At 44.4% G+C, this 13,028-nt stretch overlaps 1 protein-coding gene across 1 annotated transcript in view; it reads right to left on the reverse strand.

Moving 5' to 3' along the window:
• Positions 1 to 13,028, reverse strand: part of TBX15 (T-box transcription factor 15) — a 103,655-nt gene that overhangs the window by 9,095 nt on the left and 81,532 nt on the right. The window contains exon 7 of the mRNA XM_054386451.1: positions 10,197 to 10,294. Coding sequence (XP_054242426.1) covers positions 10,197 to 10,294 — 98 coding nt within the window. The remainder of the gene's footprint in view (positions 1 to 10,196; positions 10,295 to 13,028) is intronic.

Below are 13,028 nucleotides of genomic sequence, written 5' to 3' on the forward strand. Positions count from 1 at the left end.
CTCGATGATCTCTGAGGTCTTTTCCAACCTTGTTAATTCTATGATTCTATCAATGATCTGGACAACAGGACTGAGTGCAGCTTTGGTAAGTTTGCAGATGACACTAAGTTGGGAGGGAGTGTTGATTGGCTTGAGGACAGGTTGGATGGCTGGACAGAGACCAATTGTATGAGATTCAACAAGACCAAGTACCAGATCCTGCACTCGGGTCACAACAACCTCATGAATGCTCCAGGCCGATGAAGAGTGGCTGGAAAGCTGCTCAGTAAAGACCCAGAGGTGTTGATTAACAGTGAGCTGAACATGAGCCAGTGTGAGTCCAGGTGGCTCAGAAGGTCAGGAGCATCCTGGCCTGTATCAGGAATAGTGTGAACAGCAGGACCAGGGAAGGCATTGTCCCTTCTGCACTGGTGAGGCCACACCTTGAGTCCTGAGTCCAGTTTGGGGGCCCTCACTACAAGACAGAAATTGACATGCTAGAGAAAGGGTCCAGAGAAGGTCAAGGAAGTGGGTGAAGGGTCTGGAGAACAGGTCTTGTGAGGAGTGTGTGAGGGAAATGGCATTGTTTAGCCTGGGAAAAAGAAGGCTGAGGGAAGATCTCGCTCTCTACAGTTCCCTGAAGGGAGATGGTAGTAAAGAGGGTGTTGGTCTCTTCTTCCTCCTTACAAGTGACAGAATAAGAGGAAATGGCCTCAAGTATCACCAGGAGAGGTGCTACTTGACAGGAGAGCTTCTTGACTGGAGGGGTTGTTGGGCACAGAAATGGACTCTGCAAGAAGGTGGTTGAATCCCCATCCCTGGAGGTGTTTAAAAGACGTAGAGATGTGGTGCTGAGGGACATGATTTAGCACCATATTCAAGTTAGATAATGGTTGGATTTGATGATCTTAAAGGTCTTTTCCAACCAATAAGATTCTATAATTCCAAGAGTATAACAAGCTGTTTTCTCTCTAGAGCCCTTGGCCAATTATCAAATTATGAATCCACTGGTAAAACCTTTAAAAGGTCTAAATGAGACCCAGAATGTACTTCTTGCCAAGTTACTGGGTTGGTAGGGGAAACATAAAAAGGGCTTTGTGGTTCCTTGAGATACAACTCACAGTGAGAGGAAAAGAAAAAAGTGACTAGAGTAACAGATTTAAGGGGAAAGTATGTGCTGTGTGGCACAAAAGTAAAAAATTATTAGGAATTTTATTTAAGATTAGTACATTATAGAGAATGACCCTTTTTATAGCCGCACATTAAAAGAGTCACTGGAATTTATGGTAAATCCAGAACAACACAGAATAACACTTTACTTCCCTTTAGCTCTTGGAGATTTCTACAACACAAGCTGAGCAGTCAAAACATTAGAGACAAAACTTCCCTCAGCTGTCCCCCAAAATGGAACATTTTCAAGATCTAATGGTAAAAAACAAACCTTTTTCCTAATGTAGACAAAAAGTGCAATTCAGGATGGCTGATTTCCATTCCCACCTGTACCTAGAACACTAAGACAGCTTTCCCAAAGTAAAAGACAATATCCCTTTCCCAGCCCCTGTAGACTTGTCTTTAATACAAGAGTTTCTGATCATATAAATTCACAGTATTCTTGGGCCAGCTCCATGTTGTCTTAGGCTGAGATCTTTTGGACATGACTTTCTGTTATGTGTGCAGGTAGTTGTAATGTGGTGCACACAAGACTTTCATGAGCTGAATATCAGCTCCTACGGAATTGTCTCCTGCTTCCCTTCTTCAAGTACAGACAAATCAAACCACAGAATCATAGAATCATAAAAACCTTCAACACAACACCACCCAGTCCAACCCTCAACCCAACACCACCTAGTCCAACCCTCAACCCAATGCCACCATGCCTACTAAACCATGTCCCAAAGTGCCATGCCTACATGTTTTTTTAACACATACAGAAATGGTGACTCCAGCACTTTCCCTAGGCAGCCTGTTCCAATGCTTGACCACTATTTCAGTCAAGATATTTTTCCTAATATCCAATTTAAACCTCTCCTGATGCAACTTGAGGCCATCTCCTCTTGTCCTATCTCTTGTTACTAGGGAAAAGTGATCAACACCCACCTGGCTACAACCTCCTTTTAGAGAGTCATAGAGAGATAGAAGGTCTCCCCTCAGCCTCCTTTTCCCAGGTTAAACAACCACAGATCCCTCAGCCATTCCTCAGAACTCTTGTTTTCTAGAAGATTCCAGTCTTGGAGGATGATGAGCACCCCACTTTACTTCAGAAAAAAATTCATCAGTGATAATTTTGCACTATCCTTTACATTTACAACCATCAGCTGTGCACAGGCACTGACAATGAAGTCATATAACAAAAGTTACCCCAGGAGACAATACTGAATGAGAAAAGGATGCAAAAGAGACTCCCTGTGGCACCAGTCCTTCAGAAAGTCACAATAGAAGCTGGTGCAACTTTGCAGATGAGCTTAACTGAAACTATGGCAATTAATTTGGTCATTACAGAAGGAAACTGAACTGCAAATCTCTCCTGCCAATCTTGATGGAGTCTATTGTGGGCCAATACAGGTCCTGGAAGCTCCAGCACATTACACAATTAAAAAATCCCAATAAATAGCTAGAAAACCCAAGAGGCACCATGGTTCAAAGTTCCTGAACTGAGAAAAAATTTCAGTGTTGTGGCAAGCTGAAAGCACAAGCCACCTTGTGTTCATAACAAAATAATGTGCAGCTCTGAGGAGATTATGAAGATGTTCAAAGTAGCAGCCCCCCTCCATTCATTCCTGTGAAGTCTCATCAGTGTCCATGAGATAACAGAGATCTAGACTTCAGTAACTGAATTTTGGAGTAAACACCTCTCTGGAGTAACAGAGTGCTTCAGGCTTCCTTCAGGTCATCAAGGAACGGCACAGGGTTTGATTCTCAGCCCTTTATGTCACGTCTCGGCGGGTATTTTAGCTTTTTGCTGTGAAAGATGAGATCGTGCAGAAACACCTCTTCCCTAATGAAAAACAGTCTGCAATTCAACTAAGAAGAAGGTGGAACAGTTTGTTCCCTGTTGCTTCATTTAAATGAGGCAATCAATGAGCCATTTGAAGTATGCAGCAGAAACCAGTGCTTGATCCCAGTAACTCTGGCAACAACTGCTCTGTTTCCAATCTCCCCTTCAAGGTCAAAAGAACTAAGAAAATAATTGAGACCAAACCCAGATACCTGACCTTTGCCAGTAGCCCGTTCACACTTGACTTTGAAAGGGAAGCGGAATCCAGATTATCCTGGTGACATTGCTGAGAGAACCAATGGCTGCCATCGGGAGGCAAGTGGCCAAGCTCTCTGAGCATCATTCCTGACATGGAGGAGAGTATTATACCAGAGAAGAAACTAGTAATGAGCAGTACAGACAAACTTTGGCAAAATAGAGATGATGCCTGCTCAGAAAAGGGTGATGTTTGCAATCAGGGAAGCTGGAAATGCAGTGCCACCTTAGCTCAGTGTATCTATCTCCCATCATCTTGTTACTACAAGAAAACATTGTTCCTTTCCAGCAGTGGATGAGACGACTGAAGCCCTGTCGTACAGAGGAGAGGGAGCCTTCTGAGCCTATCCTTGTTGACACAAGACAGCAGGGTTACAATATTCCCTCTCAGACGAAGACAGCAGGAACTGTACTCAATCACCAGGTTGTACACACCTGCTGCTCTAGAGAGAGCAGCATACCTCCTGGTACCAGAGATGTCTGCTGATATCAGAGGTAGCAACAGCAGTCTTAACTGGTGAAGACTCAACGATCTTAGAGGTGTTTTTCAACTGAAACAATTCTATGATTCTGTGCTTGACTCCTGTGGATTTCATGTATGTGTATCAAAACAGCAATTTAATGGTGAAGTAAAATGTTATGTGCTGCAAACCCACTGATATATATACCTTATGTGAATCTCATACTGGTCCCAGAGTTCTGCTTAGGAGGAAATTCTTTTTACTAGTCACCAGGGTACCTTTGATTTTACTTCTTCCATCAGCTGTTGTAGGAAGGATCAGATACAGGTAACAATTCCAGTATTGTCACTGTCTTTCTAGCCTCTATGTCTTGTCATAACTTACAGTCATGGATAGCAATCTGCTCATGACAATAACCTGTGGGAAACTGTATGTGGCATAGCAGTCGACAATGGCTCATTTTACTCTTGGAAAGTGACACAATCCAGACTTACTGGAACTCTTTTCCCCTCCTCTCCTATATTTTTTATTTTTAAAGCCCCCTGTTAAAATCAAGAAACTGAGCCGCATATTCTTAATAATGAGAATCTGGATAGGGTTCAGTCTACATTTTGAAAATATATTCCAATTAAAGACTTTAATAGATTCTTGGCTTTCCCCACATCTCACTGCCATGTGCATTCAATAATCCCAAGCACCCTTTTTTCCCTAGTAATAAGCAGACTGCAGAGCAGGTGACATCATTCTCCAGAAGGTCAGCCTCTCCTGGACTGCTCTTTTCTGAGCATTTCTCGCAAAGGTTTTTTTTTCAGGGAAAGATTTCTTTTTTTCCAAGTGCCTGCAGATCTTCTGTGGTTGTGTCAAGCATGCTGCTTGCCCTTATAAAGCTGTGAGGATTTTTGAATTGCATGCTCCAAAAGAGAGGTTTTGTTCTTATGCCTGAGGGTTTCACTGGCAGAAACAACATGTTCTTGTCCTTGGTAGGACAACATGCTGACCACTCAGGTCACAGACCTGCAGAGACTTACTGATGTCCTTGACTGCAACAGGAACCACTAGAGTCAGGCATCTGTGTGACTGGTCATCTTACCAAGATCTCCAGTTTGTGTGGCAGCTGAAACCTATCATTATGTAGATTAGAAAGGTATTTAATCCTGGTATGAAACAGCTGCATCCAGTGTGCTGAGTATCAAATCAGTGTGTCACTGTGGCCCTTGCTCAACATGCAGCTTGGTCCAAACAAATGAGGAAAGCACTAGGATGTATACTGAATGGTAGAAAGGAGAATGTGGAAAAAATTATAATACCTTTAGATAATTGTATCATGGGATCATATCTGTAATACTTTGTGCAGAGTTGTTTTTAAAGAAAGTATTAAGGACCTAGAAAACTTCCCACTTGGAAAGAAATTAAATGACTGGTGTGGCTGAGGGAACTGGGCTTGTTTAGTCTGAAGAAGAGAAGGCTAAGGGAAGATCTCGCTCTCTACAATGACCTGAAAAGAGATTGTAGTGAGGCTGGCATTGGTCTCTTCTACTAAGTAACTACTGATAGGATGAGAGGAAATTAGCTTAAGTTGTGCCGGGAGAGGTTTAGATTGGATGTTTAGGAAAAATTTCTTTACTGAAAGAGTGGTGAGGCGTCAGAACAGGCTGCCCAGGGAGGTGGTGGAGCTGCCATCCCTGGAGGTGTTCAAGAAGCGTTCAGATGTGGTGCTTCAGGATATAGTTTAGAAGCCATGGTAGTTCAGATCTTAAAGGTCTTTTCCAATCTAAATGATTCGATGATTCACTGTGAAAAGCACAGGAAAGGGAAGCAAAAATCTGTGAAACAATTAAGCTTATGAAGAAGGTGGAAGAGGGGCAACTTCTGTTCTCTTAATCTCTTAATATCCCCCCAAAAAAGGATTGAACATTTAGATAGAATTAGAAAAATCAGAGCTACTTGAATGAAGCCTGTCCCACACCATTGTGTTACAAAACCATGGAAACTGCAGTCACAGAAATCTGTCAAGGATGGGTGAAATAAATCTGCCACATATCTTCTTCTCGCTGCAAATCAATACAGGCCATAGAGTTTTGATTCTTGATCTTCTTTTGGACTGACTATGAAAACTGAGTTTTCATTCTCAGATATCTTCTCCATCTGACTCACTTTTTCCCTGAACTAAAAGCCACGCTTTGCTTGATTGGATGCAAGCTACCAAGCAAGCTCTTATTGTCTTTCATACCTTTGTCCTCACCATAGCTGACCATTTTGCAGCTACGAGGTTCACACCATTTAGTAACCATACTATTTCAGTTAGTTCTGGAGACATTAGTATTGGATCCAGTCTCTGCAGAATCGTAAAACAGAATCACAGAATCATTAAAGTTGGAGAGGACCTCTAAGATAATCAGGTCCAGCCATCAGCCCAGCACCACCATGTCCCACAGTGCCATGCCTAATAATTTTTTGAACACCTCTACCACTTCCCTGGGCAGCCTATTCCAATGCTTGATCACTCTTTTATTCAAGAAATTTTTCTTAATATCCAATCCAAACCTCCCATGGTGCAGCTGGAGGCCATTTCCTTCCTCTCATCCTGTCACTTGTTACTTGGGAGAAGAGATCAATGTCCACCTATGTCCAGCCTCCTTTCAGGGAGTTGTAAAGAACAAGAAGGTCTCCCCTCAGCCTCCTTTTCTCCAGCTAAACAACCCCAGTTCCCTCAGCTGCATTCACAAGACCAGTTCTATAGACCCTTCACCAGCTTCACTGACATTCTCTGGACCTGCTTCACCACCTCAATGTCTACCTTGTAGTCAGGGACCCAAAACTGAACACAGTACCAAGGTGTGACCTCACCAGTGCTGAGTCAAAGGGGACAATCCCCTTCCTTGGTCCTGCTGGTTACACTATTCCTGGTACAGGCCAGGAGGTTGTTGGCCTTTTTGGCTGCCTGGGCACACTGCCAATTGACACCCCCCCCACCCAGGTCTTTCTCTCTGGGCAGCTTTCCAGCCAGGCTTGAGTTCTGCATGAGGTTATTGTGACCCAAGTGCAGGACCTGGCACTTGTCTTCATTGAATCTCATACAACTGGCCTCAGCCCATCAGTCCAGGCTGTCCAAGTCCCTCTGTAGAGCCTTTCTACCATCAACCAGATGAGCACTCCCTCCCAGCTTAGTGTCATCTGCAAATTTACTGTGGGTGCACTCAGTCCCTTCATCTACATTATTGATAAAGATATTAACTGACCCCAAAACTGAACCTGGGGAAACACCACTTGTGACTGGCTGCCAAGTGGATTTAACCCCAATCCAGAGCAACACTAGGGCTGTCCTCACTGGATGGTACATTCATAGTTACTACATCAGCTTTGAGATCATTTCTGAATGCACGCCAAGGCCAACTTTTCCAAGCTGGCACATGTGGCCATCTGTCAAACGCTCTGCAAAATCCACAGTTACTTCAATGTGTAAAATCTCTACCCTATCCAAACAATTCAATTGTATTTCTTTAACTCCTATGGAAAAGGCAGATAGCACTTTTATTTCGTGCAAAAATTAACCAAGTGAGATAAGAAAAGGTAAGAATCTATAGCAAGCACAGGAAAATCTAGCTGGAAAGCAGCAAAGGCACCATAATTAGGCTGCTGAAATCCCAAACTTCTGTCTCAGAAAACATCCTTTTTCCTACCATAATAGTGGGGACTCATCTCTGAAAAACCAAGGCTGAATTCTACAGTTCCTACAGGATGTGTTCCAGCACATCACTAGATTTCATATAAGTGAAGCCTACCACTTTTTTCCAGCCCACCACAGACAGCATCTTATTTCAGCACTATTATGTACTCCCCTCTCCTCACCAGGCTGAACAAACATAACTCATACTATTGATGGTGTTTTTTTGCTAGGCATGTGACCACTTTTGCTGCTCCTCTCTTGTCTCCCTGCAGTAAGTGTTCACTCCTCTTAAACAACATGGGGCCACACCTAGTCACAGAATCACAGAATGGCAGTGATTGGAAAGGACTTCTGAAGATCTTCTGGTCCAACCTCTCTGTTAGAGCAGAATCACCTGGACAAAACAATACAGCCAGGTGGGGTTGAATGCCTCCAGAGATGGAGACTCCACAATATCTCTGGGCAGCCTGTTCCAGTCCTCTGCCACCTTCAAAGTGAAGAAGTTTTTCCTTATTTTTACGTTGAATGTGCTGTGTTCCGGTTTGTGTCCATTGCCCTCTATCTTGTCACCAGACACTCAAAAGTCTACTGTAGTCACCTCAGTATTTCTTACTCTTTCTGCCAGTAATTCCAAGGTCTCCAGACCAGCGTATTGGTGCTGGCCGTTGGAAGCTGTCCCAGAAGTCAGCAATTAAAACAGAATGTGCTTGTACCTTGGCTTTGCACCTATCACATAAACCAGCAACCACTGGAGAGGTGAATACTATGATGGAAGTAATATAGTAATAAGATTTATTATCTTGAGGTTGTTTCTCATGGCTAAATGCAGTGCTGGAGAGAACTGTTTTGTGTTGAGCTTTGAGACCCACATGGGGACACAACTTGAGTTGAGGGCTGAACTAAACCTAGTGGTCTGTGGTGGTCTGTACAGACCTGGCTGGTCACAAGGTACTGGCTTGCTTCCTGGTTTTTCAGCTGCCAAACTATATTAAAACAAGCTATAAATACGTGTAATATTTTCCTTTCCTAGTATTACCTTACCACGTAAGCAGTAGCTGGACTTGCCACTAGGGTGTTATCTGATAACCAATGGAAGGAGAGGAGAGGCGTGGGAGCCCAAAAAGGGGGTGAAACAGAGGAGAGCGACTTGGCCACCAAGACCAGAAGAGGCTGTTATGTTTCTATTTAGGTGGGTGATGAAAACATTACTGAATCCCTGCTTTAACCCATCTCTGACCACTTGCCCCACCACAATTGCTCCTCAACACGATCCCCTAAGCTTATGCAAAACCTCTCCTGCCCCGTGCTGTGACGTTTAAGAAGTGGTGGGTGGTCAAGTAAAAACCATGCATGGGGAGACTAATACAGTCAACAGGAGAGTTCTCTGTCCTCCTCTAGTGCTGTGCCATCAGAAAAAATATTTAGCAAGTGACCTGGGCTCTGAGGTGTTGACAGGGACCCGGGGTGGGGGACAGATTGGGAGAAGAGATTCCTGTACTGGATCTCCTCGGGGTTCTGCTCTGGTGATAGAGTCATAGAATAACAGAACCATTTTGGTTGGAAAGGACCTCTAAGGTTATGAAATCCAACTGTCAAGCCAACCCCACCATGACCATTAAATCACACCCTGAAGTGTTATGTCTACATGTTTTTTGAACACTTCCAGGGATGATGACTCCACCACTCCCTTGGCAGCCTGTTCCAATGCCTGATCAGTCTTTCAGTAATTTTTTTTTTCCTAATATCCAACCTAAAACTCCCCTGGCACCACTTGAGGCCATTTCTTCTCATCCTATGACTAGTTACTTGTAAGAGACAGAAGCCCACCTCACTACAACCTCCCTTTGGGGAGATGTAAAGAGTAATAAGGTCTTACCCCCTCCTCTCTCTGGAGGAGATCGTGTTATGCACATAAAGATTGAAGGTCTAAAGGGAAGTCTTGGGATGATGTAAAGCTCAAGTGTGAGAAACTGGAGAATCCTCTGCACAGAGCACTTGGGTTTGATTTTTTGATCTTGTAGATGTCCTTTTAAAACACATTTTCAGATTGTTTCTTTTCTTGTGTGTATATTGGAATTAAAAAAAAAAAGGCACCAGGTTGCTCTGATATATCTATTTCCACTGATCCTGTGGTTTTAACTAGGAATAGCTGTAATGAAATGAATGGGGAAGCCCTATTCCTGAAAAAAAAAAATAGTAACAGCCTGAAATAAGAGATGAAAGCCCTACTTAGCAAATGAGAGATGTAAAGGGCAGCAGCTATGAAAAGATACAGCATGAACAAGCGGAAAACACTTGGCCTACCCAGTAATTCCTCCCCAGACTCATGCAAACAGAAAGTCTCTCCATCAAGGCTAGCAGGTTTTGGAAGTGAGGCAGCAATATCCCAGGGGGACTCGCATTTCTGGCCTCTGAAAGCTTGCAGAGGACACAGACCCCTTCTCCTTGTGTTTCCACACAAACGGCAAACAGTAACTGTAAATGGAGAATGACATGCCTGACATGCTGGAGCGTTCCCTCAGCCTCTCTGTGCCCTCTTCATGCTTAACTTGTGCCTGGTCACCTAATCCTGTGCTCCTTCCTGCATCTCCTTCTAGCTCTTAAGACTCTAGCTGTAGCCCTGGGACACGAAGGAGATTAATTGGCTCTATTGCACATCATAAGGCACAGCCGGTCCACCATTTCTATCCATCCTCTCTGTGCCTTCATAGCAGTCAAAAGGTCAACAAGTTGTGTGACATCCCCATCCTGGCCACTGGCCACACAGCAGAGCACGTTGCTGCTCTTACACCCTCTTCTGCTCTTTATACAGCTCTTTGCATGCCGTTTGTATGCTCACCTTGCTGCTTCTGCATGGTAGTAAAGTCTTCAAAGGTAAGAGTGCGCACAGGGGGCCTCCAGAATGCATAAGTCTCCATAATGGCCTCCAGCCCCGTCCTATACAATGAAAGGAAAACAAGGAGAGAAGAAGAATGTCAGTCAGCCGGCAAGAGTATCAGCTCCGGGGGAAGAGGGCTGACCTCAGGCTACCAGCAGCCACTGAAAGGTCACCTTGGCATCTGTGAATTCCTCAAGTGAGTCTTCCTGCCCAGGTGCTGGCCACCAGAGCAAAACGAAATTTCTCCAGCCCAGGAGTTCAGAAGTTCCTAACAGTCTCTCAGTGTCTTTCACTTTTTTCACAAGGATCCCAAACTTCCTGGCTGTTTTGCAGGGGGCACATGACCAGTAGCTCCTCAAGACACGTTTTATCATAGAGTAGACCTCCACACTTTGTGGCTGCCGATGAGGGAGGTCTGAGATTCGGCCTACAGAATGAGAGGGATTTTGTGAATCACCTTTCCCCTCTACTTTGTAGTTCTGGACACTGTTCTGAAGTGCTATGGGAAGCCATCAAAAAAGGAAACCTCCCTGGTTTTGGACTACAACTAGGAATGAAAGATCTTTTTATGAAAAATCCATGGCTTCTCTGTTTTGGGTCCCTAACTCACTTCTATGACACTACCAAAAAGAAAAATCAAAAACTCCAAACAAGGATATATCCTCTCTGAATAGCTGAGGTATTCGATTTGGTCTTATTTTCATTACATAATGACAGCTCTGCTGAAAGTCTCTAACTCTACATCTCAGTAAGGACATAGGTGCATTATCAGGAATAAAAAAAAAAAAAGCAAACATGTTCTTCATGAGACAATCTCCTGGAGATTCTTCCCAGGAAAGGGTGTCTTCTGTGAAAGCTGCACATTGCTTTGTTCCTCATTCCTCACCTTCTCCTACTTCTTTTGCAACAGTAGGTTATAGCCCTCACCGCAAGTGAACATGACTAGAGATGCTTCATGGAATGCAAGAACATATCCCCTCTCCATGCAGAAGGCTATAACATCCCCAAAACGTCTCATGAGGTGTTGAGCTGATGCTCTGATACTGGAGCTGCCTTTTGCTTCTGAAAATGTCTTTCTGCACGTGCCCTCTCTCACTCAGTCAACTTTCCAAAGTCTCCCCGGAAGCTCAGATGCTTTAAATACATTGGAGTTGGCAAACCAAACTCTGTATTTTAAGAGGAGGTTTGGAAGAGAGGTTGTTGCATGGTGTTTATTAGCTGCTAAGCTGTTACAAGTAGAAACAGAAGACATCTCTGCATAGCAGTCTCACACCAGTGCTGAGCACATTGCAACACAACTATCTGGTTAATGTAGTGGCCTCTGTCAGCTTATGGAGTTCAGAGACAACGAGGCAGTGCAGAAGGTGAACCCATCTGCAAAGTTCGGCTCTGGGTGCAAAAGCAACTCTTTGACTACCGGTATCACCCCCTGGATTTACTCCACCCCATGTGTGAGAAAGTCACACATGTTCAAAATCCATATGCTGGGAAGAGAACAGCACCTTTTTACACCCTCATGAAGCAATTCCCAGGCTGAATCCAAGGGAGAACTTTCTGGTACCATATAAGGGAACATAAAATGCCCTAAGCAAGCTGCAAAATGCAACAAGACCTGCTGTCTAAAACACTTGCCTTGGTGGTTAAAACCAAGTAATGTATCCTGAAACATAGACTGAAAGTGCCAGCTGTGCTCATCCAGCTGCTCTGTGTCTGCGACAGGGATGGTGTGGGGGACGTAGGGAGGCAGGCTCACTGAGATCTGTGTTCGCAGAGTCTGTCCCAGTCATTAGATTCCTACTCACATAACCCTGCTCTGCATCAGCATCTGACTTCTAGCTCTGTTCTTGTGACTCCCTTCCAGTAAAACCCAGCCCCTCAGGAAGGCAACTCAGAAAAGCAGCAAAGGCAGGATAACCTATTACAGAATCACAGAATCAATAAGGTTGGAAAAGATCTCAAGGATCATCAAAGTCCAACCTGTCACCCAAGACCTCATGACCACTAAACCGTGGCACCAAGTGCCACGTCCAATCCCCTCTTGAACACCTCCAGGGATGGTGACTCCACCACCTCCCTGGGCAGCACATTCCAAGGTCTAACAACTCTCTCCGTGAAGAACTTTCTCCTCACCTCCAGCCTAAACCTCCCCTGGTGCAGCTTGAGACTGTGTCCTCTTGTTCTGGTGCTGGTTGCCTGGGAGAAGAGACCAATCCCCTCCTGGCCAGAACCTCCCTTCAGGTAGTTGTAGACAGCAATGAGGTCTCCCCTGAGCCTCCTCTCCTCCAGGCTAAACAATTCCAGCTCCTTCAGCCTCTCCTCGTAGGGCTTGTGTTCGAGGCCTCTCCCCAGCCTCGCTGCCTTTCTCTGGACACATTCAAGTGTCTCAATATCCCTTGATCCTGCCTGGTGTCTGCATCATTCTCAGATCAACTTGATCCAAAGTCCAAAGCTTCTAGCTCTCTAACTACCACTCTATCACTCTCCACTATATATATCAACATAATTCTTGCAAGCAATACATAATTCATACATATAAAAGGGGGGGGGGGGGGGGGGGGGTGGGAAAAGGAGAATAGTCAGGAGAAAATAAAAAGAAAAAATCATAGAACCATTATGTCCGGAAAAGACCTCTAAGATCATCAAGTCCAATCCTCAACCCAACACCACCATGCCCACTAAAATATGTTGCAAAGTGCCATGTCTACATGTTTTTTGAACTCCTCCAGGAATGATAACTTCAACACTTCCCCTACGCAACCTGCTCCAATGCCTGACCATTGTTTCAGTCAAGAA

Source organism: Indicator indicator, chromosome 1, assembly GCF_027791375.1.
Source record: "Indicator indicator isolate 239-I01 chromosome 1, UM_Iind_1.1, whole genome shotgun sequence".
Classification (NCBI taxonomy): Eukaryota; Metazoa; Chordata; class Aves; order Piciformes; family Indicatoridae; genus Indicator; species Indicator indicator.